Here is a 24,462-nt window from a genome sequence, read left to right on the forward strand (position 1 = left end):
TTTTTTTCTGCACTTTTCAAGCAATTGTCCATTTCTTTACCAGGTTTCCAAAGGGTTTACTAGTTATTGTTTGTTCTTTGTTTTGTTTCTACTAATTTCAGTCTTCTAAATAATTCCTTCCTGCCAGTTACTTTGTTCTTTTTCTAATTTATTAATACACATACTTCCTCTGCAGGTTGTTTTTTTTTTTTAACATTTTTTTTTATTGAGTTATAGTCATTTTACAATGTTGTGTCAAATCCCAGCATAGAGCACAATTTTCCGGTTATACATGAACATACATAAATTCATTGTCACATTTTTTTTTTTTTGCTGTGAGCTACCACAGATCTTGTATATATTTCCCTGTGCTATACAGTATAATCTTGTTTATCTATTCTACATATGCCTGTCAGTATCTACAAATTTTGAACTCCCAGTCTGTCCCTTCCCAATCCTCTCCCCCTTGGCAACCACAAGTTTGTATTCTATGTCCATGAGTCTCTTTCTGTTTTGTATTTATGTTCTTCTTTTTTTTTTTTAGAGTCCACATATGAGCGATCTCATATGGTAATATTCTTTCTCTTTCTGGCTTATTTCACTTGGATGTCCCTGGAGAATGTCATTCTATGTTGCTGCAAATGGCATTATGTTGTCGTTTTTTATGGCTGAATAGTATTCCATTATTCCATTGTATAAATATACCACATCATCTTTATCCAGTCATCTGTTGATGGACATTTAGGCTGTTTCCGTGTCATGGCTATTGTAAATAGTGCTGCTATGAACATTGAGGTGCAGGTGTCTTTTTGAAGTAGGGTTCCTTCTGGATATATGCCCAGGAGTGGGATTCCTGGTCATATGGTAAGTCTATTCCTAGTCTTTTGAGGAATTTCCATACTGTTTTCCATAGTGGCTGCACCAAACTGCATTCCCCCCCAGCAGGCTTTTAAGACACAAGTATTCCTTGTGCACAGCGTTCTCTGTGTCCACAGGTTTTGCTGAGAGGAGTCTCATATTCGTTGCTTTTGAGACAGTTTGTAATTTCCCTTTTAATTTCCTCTTTGATCAGCAACTATCTAGGAGTGTTTCCTTATTAGGCCACATTTTAATTATTTTAATTATCAGATAATGTAGCCTATCACATCAACTGTTACAAAATTTGTTAAAATTTTCTTTGTAATTACTGATACATGAACCTGTGGAAAAATTTTTTTGGCAGAGGAAAGGGTTCCTGTATATTAAACCAGGTTCCTTACTCATATTAATTTTCCCATGCCATTATTTTGTCTTTTCGGTATGTACAACTTAGGTGCAGTTTAAATCAAGTTCTCCTTGTATTTTTAATCACTGTTGTTTTATGTATTTAGTTATGTTGTTTGCTATGTCTTGGCTGTTCATCTTCACATAGTATCTCTCCTTAGGCTGTTTAGTGCATTTAACCTTACATTTCACCTTGTCTGATATTAATATTACACTCATGCATATCTTTTTTGTTCCCCTATCATCACTATTCCCACTCCTTTCAGTTCAGCTTTTTATTCTCCCTTTGCTTCATGTGTTTCTTGTAAACAGGTAATAGCTAGTTTTCTTTCCCTCCCTCCCTTCCAAAGCCAGTGTGATCTCTGCTTTTAACAGGAGAAATCAGTTTGTCACATTGGGAATAAGTAGATATTTAACTTTCTCAACTATTAATTTCATACAGTATTCTCTATAGCATCTCTTACCCCCATAAGATGACATTTTTGAGTGTTTTCACTACTCTTTCCTCCACTCCCTACTCTTACTGAAATAATTTATCACTTTTAGTTATAGGCTGGTATCAGACTTTCAGTGCATCTCTTCTAATTCAAATGTCTTTATTTAGCACTTACACACTTCCAGATAGTCTCTCCTCATCGATCATATTTTAATTTTGGACCTTCCTCTCTGGGTTTATTACTTAGGGCTGTCTCCTCTTAGTGTTATCTGGTTCATCTGATGTTTTTCTGGTATCTTCCATGATACACTCTCTGAATTCTTGCACATCCTCAGGCCTTTCTTCTGTCCTGAAAGGTAAATGATACCTTGGCGATCAGCCCTTTTATCTTAGTAACATGGATATGTGATCCTGTGGTCTCGGAGCTGCTGTTGCAGGTGGGAAGTCCAATGCCAACCTGGCGGTTCTTTCTTTTACAGGTAATTTGTTCTTTCTGCCTTGAAATTTCTAGTATTTTCACACCTATTCCTGGAAAGAGCATAAACGTGGTGGTGTTCCTCATCGTTTTAGCTGGGAGCTTGTAGATCCCTTTCAATCTATGTGATAAATTTTTTCAACTTGGAAGTTTTATTCCCAATTTATTTAATGTTTGACTCCATTCCAGCTGTTACCATTTCTCTTTCTAAATTTCTTTGGACTTTGAAACTCCTTTGAGACTTCACATCTCAGTCTTTTCATATATATTTGTTTTGTGACTTGAGAGACTTTCAGGCTACTATTTTGAGTCTCAGTAGGAACCATGTCTTTTCAACTCATCTGCTGCAGTCTTAAATTAGGAAATCATTTTTGTTAATTTTTAGTTCTGGAAAACATTTTTTAGTAGTCCCTCCCCTTGAATTTTCTTACATGCTTTCTTAGAGTTACCGGACTAAATTCCAGGCTTATATTCTGTTCTGAGAGACCTTTATTCTGGCTCCTGGGTCCTCTCAGTGAGTTGCTTTTAGCTGTCATCAGCTCACTGGGGCCCAGGACAGGTTGATGGTGTCCATAGAGCAGCAACAGTCTCAGTTTACAGGCGGTGAAGGAGTGTCCTTCCCCTGGCCCAGCACAGGTAGGCAAGGCAGATGGCCAGTCCCTGGGAGGAAGCTTCTGGGGACTGTGTGTCCCTGGCCTCTTACCAGTCTTGGGAACAGGGTGAACTTGGCTCCATTTACAGCCCTTCTCATCTGAGGTTCTGGGAGAGAATAAAAGCCTACGATCTCGAGGTATCCATCATATGCAATGAATTAACACCTCTCCTGTGCCTCTAGATTAGTTCTATGCACCATCTTTGGGAGAGTTAAGGAAACAAGCATTCAAAGCACTTTTTGTAGGGCTTCCTCATCTTATGTACCCCTGATGAGAAAGGCTGAGCCAGGCACACTCAATGCCGGGTTGGTGTTGACCTTCCCCGACTGGTAGAGGAGGGAATCCCCGAGGCCTCCTGGGCCCAAGCTCTTCCCAGGAAGCAGCACAGTGCAGTGGCTGAATGTATGCTGAGGGTTGGACCAGGGCCAGTTATTAACCTTCCCTGTACCTGAGCATACCGGGAGCTCTCAGAAACGTGTGAACATACCGGCTGCTTCCTCCTTCCTTACTAGCCAGCGCTTGCTGTGACACTGTCCCGCAGGCCACACGGCCCAAGGTGAGGAAAGCCCTGGCTCCTTTCTCACTGCTTGGAGTCCAGAGGCTCATTCCTGCTTGGCCCTAGGAGCTCCTGGCTCAGGAGAGACAGGTGGTGTAGGTGGGTGGGGGCCAAGAGCCACATTCTGGTTGTCATGACATCAGAATCCTATCCATCATCAGTATTTTTGTCTTGGACAGCAGACCTGGCTGATTAACTGCTCCAAAGGGTATTGTCCTGAGGTGTTTTCTACTATCTCCTCAGCCTCCATGGACATATATTAGATAAATGTGATTAGCCACCTAGGGAAGCAGGAGACATCTTTCCTGCAGGTGGCTTCCATGTGCTTAACATACCTGGAGGCTCGGTTGGGACTTGTGCACGTCTCCCCAGCTCAGGACCCACACTTGGTCGTGTGACTTGTCGTAGGACAGCTTTGCCGGCAGGGGGTCCACACCTATGGACTTGAAAAAAATAGCAACAAGTTGGTCACTGATGTTGCAGAAGCTGATTCATTTCTGGGCCACTCCTGGGTGAGTGGAAAGCCAGCTTAGCAGCTTTGGCAATGAGCCTGTTTGGGAACCCAGGGCAAACCCCTTGTGGGTTTGTCTTCAGAGGCATAAAGTTGGTTGTCAATAATGTTCTCCCTTTTAAAAACTTCTTGTACATTTTACTTAAAGGGGAACCAGATCATCTTGGCAAAAGCCTCAACACAGAGGCTTTCCATTTTCCACTCAAGAATCAGTTTCAGGACCCTCCCGTCACCTCCCACAGGGCCATCTGACTTTGAGATACCCATTGACACCTGTCTCATAACTTGGCGCAGACGCTGTCTTGTACATCCTTCACCTGGAGCCCCTGGGACTCTGACTGCAGCACAAGGTAGTCTTTTCCTACTGCTGTAACTCACATTCTGCTGTCTCCCGGGGACAGAGCTTCCCCAGTGGCCTGGTCAAATGGAAATGTTTTCTCCTTCTCATAATGTAGTATTATAAGTTCTAAACCTCTGTTTCATGATACACATCCTCTGACTATGACCCCTGCCCTGTCTGGCATTGGCCAGTCTCTTAAGCACTCCCTTTCTTCATCAAGACACTGCCTTCTCTGACACTTTCTCTGTCCCCAAGTTTGGTGACTTCATTCAAATCCCTGCTTTCTCAGTTCCTTCTTGGTTTCAATGATCTTTTCTTCCTCCCCACTGCAGCCACCATAACTTACACTTTGTCAATACAAGTTCTGAAATTTCAGCTTAATCCACCATAGTCTAGCCTGTCTGGGTTGGGGGTGGGGAGCTATCATCTCTGCCCTATTGGTTAAAAATTCTCTAAAGAAATGTCTGTGGAGTCTCTGAATCCACTTTTTCTTCATTGCTTCACTGAACTGTTTTCGAGCTTCATGGCAAATTCACAGATCACTTTGTGATCCTTCTCTACTTGACATTTCAGCAAGATTCCACATGGTTAACTATTCCCTTCTAGAAGTGTTTTCTTCACTCAGCCTCCCACCTCTCTGGCTTCTCTTCCTCATCCTGACATCTAGCTACTTCTAAATGTTGGCTTGTGCCACGTCTTCATCTTTGACCTCCTTCTGTCTACATCCTTTCCCTAGGTGAGCTCATCGAATGTATAGCTATAGTTTCAAATAATCCACTATACTCTGATGACTTTATAATTCATTCCTCTGTTGATGACCTCAACATACACACAAAAAAGAACTCTTGATTTTGCCCACCTCTGCTGAAATATATTTCTTCTCCAGTCATCACCACCTTTGAAGTCTCCTTTTACTTTCCTGCTCTACTTAAAATTTCCTGTGCCCTGAAGCCCCAAGCAGATGGTGTATCTGTTTTCCTATGCTTCACATACCCCAGGTCCTTTGTTCCTGCCTCCAGCTACTCCTCCCTGCTCCTATCATCTGCCAGCTTCTCTTCATTTACCAAAGCCTGCAGAGTCTGGCACTGTCTTCGTCTACCCAGAGCTTCTTAGCCCACCAGTACTGATAACCACCTTGACACTGTCACTAATATTTTGTTGTCTCTCTCTCTTTAAAACCTTGATTACACATTCTCCTCCAGCTACCCCATTTGTCTGCCCTCTTCCCAAACTTCCCTTAAGTCTGGAGTTCAGTCATTATCTCTCCTTTCTGCTTGACTTTCTCCAATCATATTTCATATTCTCATTCTGAGCTAGTGTAGAGAAGGAGACTGAAAAGCTATACGAGAATACATATGTGTAACTGAATCACTTTGATTTACAGTGTTTCAGGTATACAGCAGCTATACTTCAGTAAAAATAAACATTAACAAATTGATAAACATTAATATAATTCTCAAAACCCTGCTCACTGGTCTGACTTTAAATTTGCACACACGATCCTTAAGTGGGCCTTCACTATGACCCCCAAGTCCTACCTCTTTCCTCAGACCTCCAGCCTTAGTGATAATTCTCCTTATTTCACTGAGAAAACAGAGATAACCAGAAGAGAAGGTCATCCACCTACCACCAACTGTATCGCATATTTGCACCTGTGCCTGAATACTTTCCATTTCCTTCTGTTATGACAAAAGAATGTGCTTTCTGTCCAAGGCTAGCATTTCCACCTGCATGCCCTGGATTCCACGGACGCCTGCCTGCTGCGGTGACGCAGAAGAAAGGGAAGAGTTGTGGGAGTAGTTTTCCCCATTAGCATGCAAATGCTGTAATGTCACCTTCTTTAAAAGATTTTTGCATTCTCTTCCAGCTAATGCCTCATTTGTCTACTTTTACTCACATTTACAGCAAAACCCTTCAAAATGACTGGCTGTATTCACCATCTCCGCTCCTTCACTTACGACTCGAACTTGAATCCACTCCTGCAGGCTCACGTTCTGCCATTATCATCCTACCTGTTCCTGCCAAGGGGATCCACGTGGCACCAAATCCAAAGGTTAGTTCTCAATCTTCATAACATACAAATGCCGTCAGCAACATATGACGCCACTGGCCATGAACTCTCCCTTAAAACGCTCTATTTTGGGCTTCTGGAATACCACCCTTTCCTTACTTTCTTTCTACCTTTCCGGCTACTCCTTCCTGGTCCCCTTTGTTGGCTTCCTCTCTCGTCCCTGATCTTTATCAGGAGTACTTCAGGGCTCCAACCTTGACCTCTATGCTGTCCTCAGCGATTTTCCCCAGTTCTCTGGGTTTAACACAGTTCATATGGCCACGATACCCAAGCTGATGTCTCCAGCCTAGACCTCTCCTTTGACAACAGACCCTTTTATCCAATTGCTTCCTTGACACCTCTACTTAACTATATTCTAGAGCAGCTTAAACTTAACTGAATTCCTAATTCTCCCCTCTGTTTCATGGCCTGTACCCCCTGCCTTGCTCAAAGTCTCTATTATAGTGTATTAGTTTCATATTGCTCCAGTAACACTGCCACCAACTTGGTGGCTTAAGACAACACAAATTTATTCTCTTATGGTTCTGGAGGCTCGAAGTCCAAAATTAATTTCACCGAGCAAAATCAGTATGTCTGCAAGGTGGTGCTCCCTCTAGGGGTTCTAGGGGAGAATGCATTTCATTGACTTCCAGCCTCTAGAGCTGCACTCCTTGGCTCACAGTCCCTTCCTCCAATCTTGGAAGCCAGCATTGTAACAAACTTACTTTAGTCCTTATATTGCCTCCTTCTCTTGTCGTCACATTTCTTCTTGCCTCCCCCTCTTGAGAATAATTGCGCCTTGCAATTAAAGCTCACCCAGAAAATCCAGGGTTAACTCTTCCATTTCAAAATCCTTAATTTAAATTTAATCACACCTGCAAAGTCCCCTTTGTCATACACGGTGACATCATAGGTTCTTGGGATTAGGATGTGGACATCTTGGGTGGCCATTATTCAACCCAGCAGAAAATCCTTTGGACCTCACATTTAAATGTATCAAGACTGATCACTTCTCACCACCTCCACTGGTGTCATCATCTCTTACCTGGATTATTTTAGTGGCCACATCTCTACACTATCTTCCATTATGCTCTTAACTGAGCAGCAGATCGACTCTCAAAATGTCAGATTATGTCACCCTCTTGATTAAAACACTCATAGTAGCTTGCTATCTCAGTGGACTTCCTTTAACCCTGACTTTGCACATCCCACTCTTCCCTTCATCACTCTACTCCAGCCCCACTGCCCTTCCCTCTGCTGCCAGAGCAGGAATCCCACTTGGCATTCAGATCTCAGATTCTGTTCACCTCTGGAGGGAGGAGCCACGTAACAAAGTCCTGCAGTTCCTCTGTCCTATGTAACCTGTAAATAGCTCTGACTATCTACAGCCCCCTGAACTTCTGATTGAAGTTGTTCGGCTTGCATATTGATGGTTGTTTTCCAAGCACCTAGACAGGTGACATTTGATGAGAAATGCACATGAATCTTCTTCGCCTTCCCCCTAAGTCTGACCACCTCTCCTAGAGCTGGGGAGTACGCAGAAGGCAGAGGGCTGTGTGTCAGGCTGTGCCCCAGCACCACAGTCCCGTCCCTCCCTCAGAGAGATGTACCTGGAGGACTTTCTGGGCTTGCACGTCTACCACGAGGACTCTGCTCAGCGCTGGCTGGGCCACGTAGATGTAGCGGTGCCTGACGTTCACGGCTGAAGCCCACTGGCAGGGCTGGGTGGCGCCTCCTTCCCTTTGAGGACAGATTTCTTCCTGTAGAGGAGACAGGCTGCCATGGGTCTTCTTAATCCTGTTCTCCCCACCATTGCTGGGTTCCCTCTCCCCTGATGCTCCCCCTCTCAGGCTCTTTTGCATCCACAGAGCACAGCACACATGCGTTCCTGCATCTCCAGCTTTTCCTTTCCAGTTCTGCTCATCTTTCACTTCCTCCTGCTCCTTCTAAGGCTGTCACTCTCCATCAGCAGCTGCCAGATCCATGTTCTTCCACTCTGGTGTGCTACCTCCTCCCTCTCCTCATCCCCATCCATCATGTAAAACACTTCTGTTAATGGCCAGACTCCTGAAAGACCTACACACTCTGTCTGCTGCCACACGTCCCACATGCTCCTTAATCTTCTGGCTTTAGTCCTCATCACAGAGCTGGCCGTGTTCTCACCAAGTTCCATGTAGACTTCTCAGTTACTAAATTAAACCTCCACCACCATTTAAATGAACCTGAGGCAATCTCTGACACTGTGTTGACTATCCGTCATTCTTTTCCCTCCTTCCTCTCCAGTGGCTGATCCTTCTCTGTCGCTCAATCCTATCCCTTTGCTGATATGTAGAGCTAGAAGGCTCAGGGTTCACTCCTGGATGACTTCTCTCAACTCCACTGCCTTTGTTAATCTTTGTTAATCCAAACCTATGACTTTAAATACAGTCTATGTGCTTACAACTCCCAAATTTATATCTGTAGCTCAGCCAGCCTTCTTCTCTGAATTCCAGACTCACATAGCCCACGACTTAGCTCTACTTGGTTGTTTAATTTACATCTCAAACTTGTAAGTATAAAGTCAACTCTCAATGTTACTTACCATGACTGCTCATTCCATTAAAAAAAAAAAAAAGGCAGCTCCCTTTTTACTTCCTTAGACCAAAACCTTTGAGGTCATCTTTACTCCACTTTTGCCGTGCACGCCCCATCAAAAGGCCTTCGGCTTTACCTTCAACAATATATTCAGTGTAGAATGTAGTTTGGTACAGCCATTATGGAAAACAGTATGGAGATTCCTCAAAAAAAAACTAAAAATAGACTTACCATATGATCCAGCAATCCCGCTTCTGGGCATATATCCGGAGGGAATTCTAATTCTAAAAGACACCTGCACCCCAACGTTCATAGCAACACTATAGACAACAGCCAAGACATGGAAGCAACCTAAATGTCCATCAACAGATGACTGGATAAAGAAGTTGTGGTGTATTTATACACTAGAGTACTACTTAGCCATAAGAAAGAGTAAAATAACGCCATTTGCAGCAATTTAGGTAAGCCAGAAAGAGAAAGAAAAATACTATATGATAGCACTCATATGCGGAATTTAAAGCAAACAAAAAAAAGGACACTATGACCTTATCTACAAAACAAAAACAGACTCGCAGACATAGTAAACAATCATATGGTTACTGGGGAAAGTGGGTGGGAAGGGATAAATTTGAGAGTTTGAGATTTATAAACGCTAGCCACTATATATAAAAATAGATTTAAAAAGTTTCTTCTGTACAGCACAGGGAACTATGTTCAATATCTTGTAATAACATTTAATGAAAATGTATCTTGTAATAACATTTAATGAAAATGAATCTATGTATGTATATGCATGACTGGGACAGTGTGCTGTACACCAGAAACTGACACATTGTAACTGATGCTACTTCAATTAAAAAAAACATATATTCAGAATTGAACACTCTTACCACTTCTACCTCAGGCCACTGGGCTCAAGCCAAATCTGTCCTTTGAGTAATTGCTTGAGCATCCAGACTGTGCTCCTTGATTCCACAGAAACCACAGGGATCACTGTGAAATACAAGTTGGCTCAACTCCCTCCACCCCAGTAACAACCTTTCTCACTGAGAACAAGGTCCAAGTCTTACCTGAAGCCAACAAAGCCACAAACGCTCTGGCTCCGGGACTCCTCTGACCCATCTCGGGCTTTTCTCTCCCTTTTCCACCCGCCCCGTGCAGGTGGCATGCCACCCTCATGCACCTGTGCATTGGTTGTTCCCCAGATGTCAACCTGGTTTATTTCCTCATGTCCTTCAGGTGTTGACTTAAGTGTCACCTTCTTGAGACACCCTCTCTAGCCTCACCTAGTTCAGTGCTGCCCCCTCCACCCTCACCTTGATGCACTTCTCATCTAGCACTTGACCTTCTGCCTTTGTCTACGTGGGTTTAGCGTTCTTTCACTAGATTGTAAGCTCCTTGAGAGCAGAAGCTCTTTGTTGGGCTCACTGCTAGATACTTAACACCTAGTAAAGTGCCTGACACAGAATTGGTGCTTAAGATATATTGTTAAGCTCCGTTCATTTCTTGCTTCCTTCCTATCAAGCCTTCCATCCGTCCATCTGCCAACCCATGAACCTACCTATCCATAGACTCAACTTCTTTCTTTCTTTCTCTCTTTTTCTTTTTTTTCTCTTTCTCTCTTTCTTTTTTTTCTCTTTCTCTCTCTTTCTTTTTTGTCTCTCTCTCTCTTCCTTCCTTCCTTCCTTTCCTTTTCTTTTTCTTTCCTTTCTCTCTCTCTCCCTTCCTCCCTCTGTTTCTTTCTCCCTTCCTCCCTCCCCATCCACCAACCCATCTATCTACCTACCTTTTTACCTAACTATTGATTGGTCCAGTCACACACCCTGTGATAAATTGATCTAACAATCCAACTCCCTATCCACTCACCAATTTTCCTGCCTTCCTCCCTTCCTCTCTCCTTCCTGATCAATTGATCTACCTACCTACGTATATACCTATAATCTATCTAACTTATATCCTATCTATCCACCCAGCCACCCACTTTTTGATCCATCTATCTGGGAACGTATCTCCCTATCCATCCTTCCTTTCTCTCTCTCGTTCCTTTCCAATCTAGCTAGCTAGCTAGCTAGCTACCAGGCTATCTCCCTCCCTCTCTGTCTTTTTACCTACCTATCCATTCATCCAGGCACCCTCTTTGGATCCATACCTCTAGAAACCTACCTCACTCTTCCTTCCTTCCTTCAATCTATCAGCCTACCTATTATTAGCCTACCTATCCACCCACCCACCCATTATTCTGTTTCTTTACCTACCTATCAGTTCATCCAGGGACACACCTTTTGATACATCGATCTAGGAACCTACTACCCTATCCACCCACACAGCCACCTTTCCTTCCTTCCTTCCTCCCTCCCTCTCTTCCATCTACCTCTCGCTTTCCCCCTATGTATCTATCTTTTAGCCTGCCTGCGCAGCCACGCACCCTCCTATTTATCTATCTCTTTACATACCTATCCGTTCGTCCAGGCACATGCACTTTGGATCCATACATATGGAAATCTACCTCACTATACTCATTCCTTCCTTCCTATCTACCTACTTACTTATCACCCACCCTCCTATTCTTTTTTTTAACCTGCCTTTCTTTCTGTCGCCTATTTATCACTCGCTTTCCCCTTCTGTCTCTCTGTGTATCTGTCTTTTATCCTGGCTGCGCAGCCACACATACTGCTATTTGTCTATCTCTTTACCTACCTATCCATTCATCCAGGCACACGCACTTTGGATCCATCTTTCTTCCTATCTATGTATCAGCCTACCTATCCACCCACCCTCCTATTACTCTGTTTCTTTACCTACCCATCAGTTCATCCAGGAACACACCTTTTTATTTATCCATTTAGGAATCTACTACCCTATCCAGCCACCCAGCCACCCACCTTTCTTTCTCCCTCTGTCTCTGTCTCTATGTATCTATCTTTTAGCCTGCCTGCGCAGGCATGCATCCTCCTATTTGTTTCTTTACCTACCTATCCATTTGTCCAGGCACACACGCTTTAGATCCATACATCTAGAAACTTACCTCCCCACACTTCTATCTTTTTGTTTCTTTATGTACCTATCAATTCGTCCAGCCACACGCCTTTGGGTTCATCTATCTATGAACCTAAATCCCTATCCACCCGCCTTCTTTTCTTTCTCTCTCTCCCTCCCTCCCCATCCATCCACCCAGGAAGGAAAAAAACAACGTATTTCTTGATCTTACCTTTACGTCTTAAGTCTTTACTCCATTTGAGTTTATTTTTGTATATGGTATTAGAGAATCTTCTAGCAGTAGCTGTCCAGTTTTTTTCACACCGTTATTGAAGAAAGTGTCTTTTCTTCATTTTATATACTTGCAACCATTGTTTATGTTAACCATAAGTGAATGGGTTTATTTCTGGACTTTCTATCCTATTCCATTTATCTACATAAATGCCTCCACCATACTGTTTTGATTACTGTATCTTGTAGTATAAAGTACTTAAATGTAAGACCAGATATTATGAAAGTCCTAGAGGAAAACAAAGGCAGAACACTCTTGGACATAAATCGCACCAATATATTTCTTGAACCAGCTCATGGAGTAATGGAAATAAAAGCTAAAATAAACCAACGAGATGTCATTAAACGCTTTTGCACAGCTAACGATACCATCACTAAAAGAAAAAGAGAACCTACAGAATGGGAGAAGATATTTGCAAGTGATGTGACCAACAAGGGACTAATTTCCAAAATATCCTAACACCTTATACACCTTAATATCAGAAAAACAAGCAGCCCATTAAAAAATGTGCAGAAGACCTAAACAAACATCTCTCCAGAGGAGACATCCAGATGTCCAACAAGCACATGTAAAGATGCTCAACATCAGTAATTGTCAGAAAACTGCAGATCAAAACTACAGTGAAGTATCACCTCACACCAGCCAAAATGGCCATCAGTGAAAAGTCCACAAACAATAGATGCTGTAGAGGGTGTTGAGAATAGGGAACCCTCCTACACTGTTGGTGGGAGTAGTTTGGTGCAGCCACTATGGAGGACAGTATGGAGGCTCCTAAAAAAAACTGAGAATAGACTTACCATGTGATCCAGCACTCCTGGGGATATATCCAGAGAAAAATAAAATTCAAAAAGACACATGCCCCACAGTGTTCATAGCAGCACTATTTACAATAGCTTGGCCATCAAAACAACTCAACTGTCAATCAATAGATGACTGGATAAAGAAGATGTGATACATGTATACAAATGGAACATTACTCAGCCATAAAAAAGGATAAAATAATGACTTTTGCAGCAATATGGATGGACCTGAAGATTGTCATTCTAAGTGAACTAGGCCAGAAAGAGAAAGAAAAATGCCATATGATATATTATGTGGAATCTAAAAAAAAAAAATGACACAAATGAACTACTTATTCAAGAAATCAATCATGTAAGTAACAAATAATATGTGTAAGCACATTTGACTGTCCTTTATGACTGGATTACCACATTCTGTTGATTCTTATTTTGTGGTTGGCTTTATTCCTTTGAGAATTATGTAAGTTTAAAAATCTAGAGCTAAAGCTGTAATCTTAGAAACAATGAGCAGTACATCTATGTAAACTAAAACAAAGTGCAGTATATTGTATATGTTGCATTTACATGGAATATAATGTATATGTGCAAACTGTAGTAATTCTACCTAATAAAACTGAAAAAGGGGGAAAAACACTAAAAATAGACTTACCGTATGATCCAACAGTCTCACTCCTGGGCATATATCCTTAGAAGAATATAATTCAAAAAGACACATGTACCCTAATGTTCACAGCAGCACTATATAGGGTAGCCAGGACATGGAAACAACTCAAATGTCAATCAACAGATGATTGGACAAAGAAGATGTGGGCTATACACATACACACAATGGAATACTACTCAGCCATAAAATAATTGCCATTTGAAGCAACATGGATGGACCTGGAGATTGTCATTCTAGGTGAAGTGCTGTATGATAGCACTTGTAAGTGGAATCATGAACTACTTTTTATTTGTAACTTAGATGATTGATTTCTTCAATATGTGTAAGCACAGCTGACTGTCCTTTATGACTGGATTACCACATTCTGTTGATTCTTATTTTGTGGTTGGCTTTATTCCTTTGCTAACGATGTAAATTTAAAAAGCTAAAGCTCTAGACTGTTCTTAGAAACAATGAACAGTACATATATGTAAAAAAAAAAGATATTTTTTGAACAAGTAAATGAGTGCAAAGGGGACCTTCTTTCCCCTTGTCTTCCATGATATACATTCTCATGTTTGTCATTCTGACTCTGGCCCGTCGCTGTCTCAGTCTTTGTGGTTCACCTTGGTCTTTCTGCCCCTTCACTGCTGATAATCCTCAGGGTTCTGTGCTAGTGCTCAACTCAAATCACTCACACCCACCTTTGGCGATCTCATCTGCCGTCCTAGCTTTAGCTGGTGCTTGCAGGTTAATGGTTCCCAGATCTTTGCTTTAGCTCAGAACCACTGTTTCCAGTTCCCATGTGGTCCTCTTATAGTCATCTCATACTCAACCATCCACACCTGACTTGTTCCTCACCTCCATCCCTGCTCTTCCTTTTGGGTCCTCATCAGCATCTGGTCAGCTAAGTTCAAAGCATCTTTGATTCTTCCTTCTCCTACACAACTCATCATCCTCACTGAGTCCTTCTCCTGTTCCACTGGCCACTCTCTATCATCACGTCTCATCCTCACAGTAACCCCAATCTGCATGTGGGAAAATGGAGGCTTAGAGGGGTTGAGTAACTGTTCTGAAGCCACTCAGCCTGCTGAGTGACAAAAGTGGGATCTGCACCCACCTGCACAGATCCTAGTTCTAAAGCCTGTCCCCTGACCTGTTAATCCTGCTGTTTCACGCTGGACAAAGTGGACATCTAGTCCAGCAGAGAGGCCGGAGATGCTCCAACCTCCTCCTCACTCAGCACTTTAGAAGGACGGTTAGTTCACCTTCCTGTGAGGTGTCTGGGCACTTTCTAGATGAGAACTCTGTTGCCGGGACTGTCCCACAGCTGATGGTGGTCTTGGGTTGCCTGAAATGCCGGCAGGACCCCTCCTACTGTGTCTTGTTCTAACTTCTTCAGAAAACTGAGCCCTGATTAGGATTTGAGAGACTTCCCCTGCAGGCTACCGGTTAGATTATTGCACATATATGAGATATTAGTGCCAATGTGCTGGGGTGCAATTATTCAAACCTAACTGCAAGAAATGAACTAGGACTACTCTTTCTGGATGGTTTCATGGCTCTCACATGGAGGGAAAACTCATCACAGGTAACACTTTTAGAAAATGATTAATTCAAATTAAGTAGCCTGGAAAAGAGCTGTTCCCAAGTTACAAATGTGAGAAATGCCAACAGTCCAAGATACACCAATAGCCAGCACAGCAATACAACAAACTTTTTGGAACTTGCCTGGGCCAAACCCACTTGCTCCATGAGCGCCAAGCCCATCACTGTTCCCCAGTTTATTCACTGTATGTCCTCAAGGAGAGGGCATGGGGGACTTCTAGGTGACCCTCCGATTAATGCCATAGTTCTATCCTCAAGTAGCTAGGGATTAGCAGAAGAGGTCAGACCTCGTGCAAGAAACCACCAGCACAAGGCCAAGGGGATACCAGTGGGAGGCACAGAGCCATGGGTGGGGTGGGAAGGCCCAGCCGGGGACGCCTCCCGCCAGCTGGGTCTTGAGGGCTAGAGGGGTGTTCCTGCACCTGCTACCCGCAATCGTTTCCCCTGCCTCTGCCCGCCACGTGTCATGTTGCCACTTTCTACTTGGCCTCTCTGTTCACAGCAGCTTCGATGCTCGGGGGGTTCACATGTTCATGTTCTCTCCTGTTTCCTGGGGTCTCTAAGCTCTAAAATCTACTCAGTTCTCCCATCTCACTGCCACTGGCTTAACCCAGGTCCCCAGCCTCCCTCACCTGGATAATTTCCACAGCCTCTTCCTCAACTTCTGTGCGTCCAGTGCAGCCCTTCTGATCACTGCCCTCACTGAGGCCCTGCACATGTTCCAAAGCACCCTGGCCGGGGCGTCCTGCACTTGAACTCCTTCAGTGCTTCCCGTCAGAACTCCTCAGCCCTGACCCTCACCTACTGTTGTCCTAAGTCTTAGGCCCTTCCCACATCCATTCGTCCTTCCTGGCATACACAGTACTTTTGGTTCCCTGAACGTGACGTGATGTTTTGTGTCTCTGTTCTCCGTGTTCATGGCATTTCCTCTGGAAACCCATCACCCATTCCCACTTGTTCTTCACAAATGAGCCCCAGGAGCCCTCTCTGACTCTGTCCTCCTCAGGTCTGGAGGGGCCGCTCTCAATGCTCCAGCGCTCCCTGCAGATCCTTCTAGCAGTACCTACTTGGCAGCTGCTGTTCACACCGCTGTCTCCGTCATTTGATTGTGAGCTTATGGAGGCCAGAAACCCATCAATCCTCCCTGGCCTCCCCTTGGGCTCAGTGTGTGGAAGTGGCCACTGCAGGAAGGAGTGACTTTAAACTCTCAGCCTCCTATGCTCCCTCCTCAGCCTTGGAACACATCTGGAAGCACACCACATACAGCAACTGGAATTTAAGAAATCAGGCGGCGCACGTGGTGAAAGACTGCCAGTCAGGATGCTGTGTGTGTGATGCGGACGAGCACCAGGCACAGACACTTACGTAGCTCATGAAGATCTTCTCCGTGGGTTTGAGGTGCCTCTGGATCTCACAGTCCACAGGGTGCAGGACGATAATGCCATCATCGGAGAAGACGTAGAACATGTTTCCCACGCTGAGGCCTGGGGGGAAGCAAAAACACAGCCGTGGTTATGCCCCTCCTAGCGCTGGTCCCCAGGCGGGGTCACATGCCACGTGCAGCACACATGAAACCTGCAGGCACCGAGTGTAGGCCTGGTGGAGATGGGGTGCAGGAGATGAGCAGGCGGTGCACGGGGAGAAACTGCTCGTCCATGGAGGGCTCTGCAGTCCCCAGGCTGTCCCCCCAGACACGCACACCCGCTCTAGCTCAGCCAGGGCTGGCCATCAGCATGTTTTCAAATAAATGACAGCCTTGGCTCTGATACACATTTGACCTTTCCTGTTCTGTAAGGCAAAGCCACCCTTGGTCCTTGTCAACTAGTCAAATCAGAATGGATCACGTGATGCCAAAAAAGAAAGGCTTTGATTTTTAAAACACATTTCTGTACAGCACTGCTCCCTGGAGAGTGGGGGCGTCAGAAAGCTATTTCTGGTACTCCTTTGTCCATACCTGGCCAGTCTGCGCCAGTGAACCCCTTCCTTCAAGACGGTCTGCTCCAACCTCTGCCCCACCAGTTTCTCTGTGGCAGTCTCACGCCAGGTCCTGCCATCTGCCTGTACCCTGCCCCCCAACACCCTAGCCCAGGGCCATGGCTGTCTGGGGAGAAATCTCCTTAGACTAGCACAGAGGGACCTTGGGGACTAGCTGCTTCAGTCTCCTTATTTTAAAGATGAAGAAACTGAGGCCCAAGGAAGGGAGGATCTTGGTTGAGGCCACTTGCCTTTGTGCCGAGCTGGGGTTGGACCCGTCCCCTCACCAGCCTCTCCAGAAAAGGTAGACAGGGCACAAGGATGGGTAAGGTCCACAGTTCTCACCTTCCTCCCTCCCATCTTTCTTTTGAAGGTAGAATGTTGAAAAGATTTCTATGAATTCTAAGAAAATCACATACATAGAGCCAGACGAAGCCGGCCAGTGCCACGTCTTGGCTCCCACACAGCGGCCCGGCGATGGGAGTTGGGGAGGTGGCACGCACTTACTCTGACCCCTGTGTCTTGGCCCCAGTAGGACCTTCTCTTCTGTACACTCTCACCAGGCCAACTTCTCTCTCTCTCAAACCTAAGGGCCAGAGTGGGTCAAAGTCCCTGCAAAACCACAGACCCCAGGAACAGCCTTGTGAGGTTCAGGGAAAATCAATAGCTGGAAGAACCAACATGAGACTGGGACGGGCCGCCGGGCACCCTAGGATTCCCACCGGGACCTATGCCGAGTGCTCCTGGGTGTTTCCAGCTTCTGAGAGGCTGGGGTCTAGCTGTTCCCAGTGGCAGAAGCCCTCCTACCCAGAGCCCCTCTCAGCTTTTCACACCCTCCAGGGTCTCCTGCATTCTCTGCAGATCTGAACTTGGGGACTGGAGTCCCTTTGTAGGAAACTCCCCTGAGAAAACACCTTTTAAAGACGCAGAGCCAAAGCTCTCTGTGTGCACTGTGGCCCGGGAGCTGGGTTCAGGTGGCATCAAGGGACCACTGTCCATGATTAGCGGCTGTAGTTATGACCTGTCCTTCCGAGGATCCCTAAAGCCTATTGGCAGCAACTCGTTTTCCAGACTCTGCCTTTGTTTTGCTCCCAGACTTACAGTGTGAGCTTTAGTGCCTGACATTCAGGAAACTGCTCTGAGCGTGTGTATGCATGCACGTGGTAGATGGTAACAGCATGCGAAGTTCCTGAGGACAAAATAAGAGGAAATATGCTGGTTTTTAAAGGAGGCGATTTAGTGTTTAACCCCAAAATTGCATGGTGCATTCTGCCGCTTCTCATACTCCCCTCCCTCGCCACTGAGCTGGAGAATAAGGCACCTCTGGACTCTGGTGGAGGGGTTCAGAGCCAGGGTTGGGGTCCACAAATGCACATGTGCCCAGGCCCAGCCTCAGGTTCTTTAACCCAGTGCCCACATGTGCCCACTATGTTTTCAGCCATGTGACATTGTCAGTATCAGACCATTTTTGATATACAAAAATGGCAATTTTGTATGGCCCAACCTAATAGCTAAAGATGGTTGGATAGATACAAATTTGAAAAACTATACCATTCATTTAAAAACTACGTGTAGATACACACTTACAGAAATCATGGTAGCTCTTTTCTTCAGCATTTCCTGGAAGCATACGCTAAATCCCAGCACCAACATCACCTCCTGTAAGAAGGTTTAAGGCCCTGATCTGACCAGGAACCCCTGCCAAGAAGTCTGTTTCAGTGGAGGTTGCAAACTAGCTTTAAATTGAAACTTTCCTTTTTAAGATCCTGGTGGTCTAACGTCCATTAAAGACACCAGCTGGTTTTAAATCTGCCTCTCAATGTGTGCCACTTGCATTTGACATGGACTTCCCTTGTCCCATCTGATTTGGCCCATGGACCCCACCTGGCACACTGCTTGATTTTGGGAAAAGCTGATGGTGGCTCATGGAAAGATGGCCTATCACAGAACCATGGACACACATGATCACAGGCACGACACAGAACAAGTAAGCATGGTACCTTCCTCTCGCCATAGAATGTTTGCAACTGCAGCATCAGAGAATTAGGAAAGCAGGAACGTGATTGAAGGAAGGAAAAAAAAGAAGAAAGCCACGTCAGAACCTTCATTGCAGTGATTCAGTTCATGCGCATCCTGGTGTCTAGTCCATCATGTACCGAATCTGCACCGCTCGTCACCTCAGCAACAGGACTGGGGAGAGGGACTCTGGAAGTGGACAAATGCTTCCAGGGCTCAGGACCCTTTTGGTTCCTACTCAGTCAGGTCCCAGGATCACAGAAGCTAAAGGGATTCTCCTCTTCTGTAAATGATAATGAGCGAGCAACATCTGTCCCAGATCTCCAGGATTATTTCCAGTAGCAAACAGATTTTCAACTAGGGTTTTCCTTAGGAAGACTATCAGATACTTCTGATTATCTCTCTTGATGATGAAGACTCAGGTCAGAGTCTTTGATCAAGGGGGAGAAACCATGCCCAAAACCCATGCCACTGAAATGACACCTACAGTGTCACTTAGGGACCAGTGACTACAAAGGAGAGCCCGCTTAGGGCCCCACGTGGCCAGTAATCCCCGGAGTAAAGTCACGTGTGCGGGAGTGCACAGGCCAGTTCCTGGGCCACGGCGGGATGGCAGCAGCTGGTGGGTGGATAGTGTGAACGGTTTTGTGGATGAGGGATGCAGCCAGTAGGAGGCAGAACTGGGGACAGGATATACAGGCTTCTTTGTGATCCTGGGTTCTGTCTGTGGTCCATGGAGTTTCCCTGTCTATGTTTCCAGAGTCATCTAGGTTGCCAGGGAAGGTCTACTCACCTCTGGCTACCCTCTCTCCCCAGCTTTGAGCATAGAAGCATATGATGTTCACCCCTGCCTTCAGGGGCTCACGGTTGGTGGCTGTGGCCCCTGCCACCCAGTATCCCCCAACCAGCTCAGTGAGGAGCTCAAAGGCAAGAGTGGACTCACGGGTCTTTCTAGCTGAGTCTTCAATGAAGAGTGAGGAAATATCTTCATCCACGCCCACTTCATTTTTGGCGATGCAGGTGTACGCCCCTGTGTCTTCATACCGAACACTGCCGATGTGGAGTTCGCTCCCGTTGGCTGTAGAAAGGACAGTGCTCAGGGTGGCTTGCTCAGCTGGGACCTCCACCTGCTTCCTCCTCTCTCCTCTCTATTGAGAGTGTTGAGGTTAACAATACAGCCCTTCGGCATGGCTGAGGGCAGCCAGTAACCCTAATATATGTCCAGGAAGGGCTGGAACAGCTGAAAGGAATTGCAGGTGACCTGGGACCGAACTGACCGGTCTCATCATTGTGCTCAGAAAGCCTGTAAGATCTGTGTGAGTCCAGAGAGCAGGAAAAATGGGGGAGACCTTTGCTCCTCAAATATCTGATGTAGAAACAAATCACTCCTTTCAGTTCCATTTCTGAGGAAAGTCTCACATGCAACTTGATGCAAATAGCAGCACAGAGACAGCACGCGGGGCTCTTACCTAAAAGGGAGAGCTGTTTTGACATCTGGGTTGAGACATCCATGCCATTTTTCAGCCAAGAGATTCTGGGCATAGGAATGCCCTCTGCGTGACATCTCAGGCTGGCCGCCACCCCAGGCTCCTGTGCTTGGGTCTCTGGATAGACGCGGATGACTGGTGGCACTGTGGGTGACAGTCAGTGCTGGTAAGGAGAGGCCTTTACCTGCCTCCAGCCCATTGGTCCAACCCTGAGACCCTGCCCAGAGGGCTGAACCGAGAGGCAACTCTGGAGTTCTCTTTGTAACCAGCTTGCAGTCATCCTGCAGCAACTCACGCCCTGAAAGGAAGGGCTATAAAATGGATGGCAGGCAATAAACACATCAGGCTTTGTGCCCTGTAATTCATGGCTTTCATCATTATTCTAAATATGATCAGAAAGACATCCAAATATTTAAGGCTGTTCAGCTGCTACACGTAAAGAGCAATAGCCGCTGAAATTTATTTCTAAATGCATAAAATTCAGATATATTATTTCTGTTATCAGAAAGCCACGGGACAGGGGCTTAATTTCTTGCAGGAAGTGCTTCACGAGGCACTTATGGGTACTGACTGGCAGGGCTACTAATTCCATCACTGCTCTGGGGAAGCCCGCTGATCTTCCGGGGGTCATGTTTATTTCTCCACTTCTCACCCCCTGGAACATGGGTGAAGGCAGGTGGGCCTCCTTGGCTCTTGACTCAGCTGGGGGCCCTGGCAGTCAGGTTCGGGGCTGGGATGTGACCCGGCCCACTCATCAGATGAGCACAGGGGGCCACGCATCAGCACCCTCCGCGGAGCTCTGGCCTTTCTTACGTGGGCTGTCTGTGGGCAGGGACGTGGAAGGAGTGAGGAATGTCTGCAGAATCTTCCCTCCTACCCCCAGATCTGGGCCCAGGAAATTAAAAACAGTATCATTTTCAGTGGAATTGAAGACTCTTACTTGTTCATGCATTTTACTCTACATACTTCCAAAAAAGGGTTAGCGACAGCTTACATAAAGGCACCCACCCGCACATTAAACTAAACAAAAACATCATACACCTTTGGAAAGGTGGGAGATGGATTCTTCCTGAAGCAGGAACTACATTTTCCCAGAGTTATCTGGATGCTGTTATTGTCCAATTAAAAAAAAAAGCAACCCAGTACATTAGGAGAGAGACGGTAACTCTTGGGACCAGAACTAGAACAAACTGATGTGTATGTAGAAGGAAGTGCTAACGTTGATCCTGGAATCTGAGTAAGATTTCTATGGATCTGTGCTTGGGTGGGCTGAAGACAAAAGGAAAATTCCATCACCTCATTGAGAGAATCAGACTCTGCAGCTCTTGTCAAACCCGTTAGGAGGGATTTCTGGTCAAGACAGCTGAGTAGTAGGACCACAAGCTCGCCTCTCCAAAGGACTACAACAAAATCGTGACTGACTGCTAAACAACCAGTGAAAAAAAAGACTAGAACTTAGCAAAAAACATCTTCAACTGGAAACATAAAGAGGGAACCACAGCAGGATGGTAGCAGGGGCGTATTCACAATATATTCAGGCCCCATACCCCTCAGGTGGGCAACCTGTAACCTAAAGAACAATTAAGTCGCAGAGGCCCTCCCACAGGAGTGAGAGTTCTGAGCCCCATGTCAGGCTCCCCAGCCCAGGGTTCTGCCATTGGGAGGAGGAGACCTCAGATCATCTGATTTTGAAGGTCAGCAAGGCTGAACTCTAGGAGCCCCACAGGACTGGGGGAAATAGAGACTTCACTCTCTTGGGAAGCATACACAGAATCTCGTACACACTGGGTCCAAGGGCAGAGGCAGTGATTTCATAGGAACCTGGGCCAGACCTGCTTTGCTGCTTTGGGAAGGTCTCCTGGGGAGTTAGGGGGCAGCTGTGGCTCCCCCTGGGTACATAAAAGCTGGTGGTGGACATTCAGACATTCGATCAGTGTTCCTTGAGGCTGATATCTTGCTTGGATCATTAGCGCCAAGACCTAGCCCCACCCAACAGCCTGTAAGCCAAAGTGCTGGGAAGCCTCAGGCCAAACAACATACTGGGTGGGAACGCAGTCCCACCACCAGCAGACTTCCTGAGCCACAAATACGTCTAGATGTGCCCCTAGACAAGGCCTTACCCATCAGAGGACCAGGATCAAGCTCCACCTAGTGGTGCACAGGCACTGTTTTCTCCTGCCAGGAAACCTCCATAAGCCTGTAGTCCAGCCTCATACACCAGGAGCAGAGACCAGAAGTAAGGAAAAACAATCCCAAAGCCTGTGGAAGGAATCCACAAATGTAGGCCAGACTCTCACTGGGACCAGCCAGACCCTGGCCCTTGGGTGACAAGAGATAAGTGTACTGCTGGGACACATAGGACGTCTCCCACAGAGGGCCACTTCTCCAAGGTTGAGACATGTAACTATCCTACCTAAAAATACAAATAGAAATCTATACAATATGAGGTAGCAGAGGAATATCTCCCAGGCCAAGGCACAAGATAAAATCCCAGAAGAAGAAATAACTGTTGAGGAGGTAGGCAATCTATCTGAGAAAGAGCTTAGAGTAATGATGGCAAAGAAGTTCAGAGAACTCAAGAGAAGAACAGATGCACAGAGTGAGTTTTTTTTTTTAAGTAAAGAGTTGTAAAATATAAAGAATACCCAAACAGAGCTGAAGAATAAAATCATTGAAATGAGTAACACACTAGAAGGAACCAAGAATAGAGTAAATGAAGCAGAAGAACAGATCAATAAGTTAGAAGACAGATTAGTGGAAATCACTACTGCAGAACAGAAAAAAGAAGAAAGAATAAAAAGAAATGAGGATAGTGTAAGAGAACTCTGGGACAACATGAAGTGCACTAGTATTTGCATTATAGGGGTCCCAGAAAGAGAAGACAGAGGAAAAGGATCTGAGAAAATTTTGGGGGAGATAATCACTGAAAAATTCCATAACTTGGGAAAGGAAACAGTTACCCAAGTCTAGAAAGTTCAGAGAGTTCCACACAAGATCAACCCAAAGAGGAAAACACTGAGGCACATAGTAATCAAACAGACAAAAATTAAAGATAAGGAGAAAATATTAAAACAGCAAGAGCAAAGCAACAAATAACATACAAGGGAACTCCCATAAGGTCATCAGCTGATTTTTTAGCAGAAATTCTACAGGCCAGAAGAGGGCATTTAAAGTGATGATATATTTAAAGTGATGAAAGAGACAAACTTACAACCAAGAATACTTTATCCACGCACACACACATACATATACATACAATGAAATACTACTTGGCCATAAAAAAGAATAAAATAATGCCATTTGCAGCAACATGGCTGGACCAGGAGATCTTCATACTACATAAAGTAATCCAGAAAGAGAAACAAAATACCATATGGTATCACTTATATGTGAAACCTTAAAAAAATAAATAAATAAAGGAAAAACACTATGAACTCATGCTTATAAAACAGAAACATACTCACAGATGTCGTAAATAATCTTATGGTTACTAGGGAAAGGGGATGGGAAGAGATAAATTTGGGAGTTTGAGATTTACAAATGTTAGCCACTATATATAAAAAAATATTTTTAAAAAGTTTCTTCTGTATAGCACAGGGAACTATGTTTAATATCTTGTAATAACCTTTAATGAAAAATATGAAAACAACTATATGTATGTATATGCATGCCTGGGAAATTGTGCTGTACACCAGAAATCGACACATTGTAGCTGACTATACTTCAATAAAAAAGTAAACAAACCACAAAAAAGAAACAAATAATCAAACCAAGAGCTGATTATTTGAAAGAGTAAAACACAGTTGACAAACCTCTGCCCAAGCTCACC

The 24,462-nt window shown here is 44.9% G+C and overlaps 1 protein-coding gene across 1 annotated transcript in view; it reads right to left on the reverse strand.

Annotated features, from left to right (window-relative positions):
* FSTL4 (follistatin like 4) overlaps positions 1 to 24,462 on the reverse strand; it is a 379,397-nt gene that overhangs the window by 11,293 nt on the left and 343,642 nt on the right. The window contains exons 9-14 of the mRNA XM_031449010.2: positions 20,616 to 20,777; positions 20,090 to 20,224; positions 19,131 to 19,157; positions 16,522 to 16,640; positions 7,874 to 8,023; positions 3,698 to 3,805 (exon numbers count right to left, since the gene is read on the reverse strand). Of these exons, the coding sequence (XP_031304870.1) occupies positions 3,698 to 3,805; positions 7,874 to 8,023; positions 16,522 to 16,640; positions 19,131 to 19,157; positions 20,090 to 20,224; positions 20,616 to 20,777 (701 nt within the window). The remainder of the gene's footprint in view (positions 1 to 3,697; positions 3,806 to 7,873; positions 8,024 to 16,521; positions 16,641 to 19,130; positions 19,158 to 20,089; positions 20,225 to 20,615; positions 20,778 to 24,462) is intronic.

This window comes from Camelus dromedarius, chromosome 3 (assembly GCF_036321535.1).
Source record: "Camelus dromedarius isolate mCamDro1 chromosome 3, mCamDro1.pat, whole genome shotgun sequence".
NCBI classification, from domain to species: Eukaryota; Metazoa; Chordata; class Mammalia; order Artiodactyla; family Camelidae; genus Camelus; species Camelus dromedarius.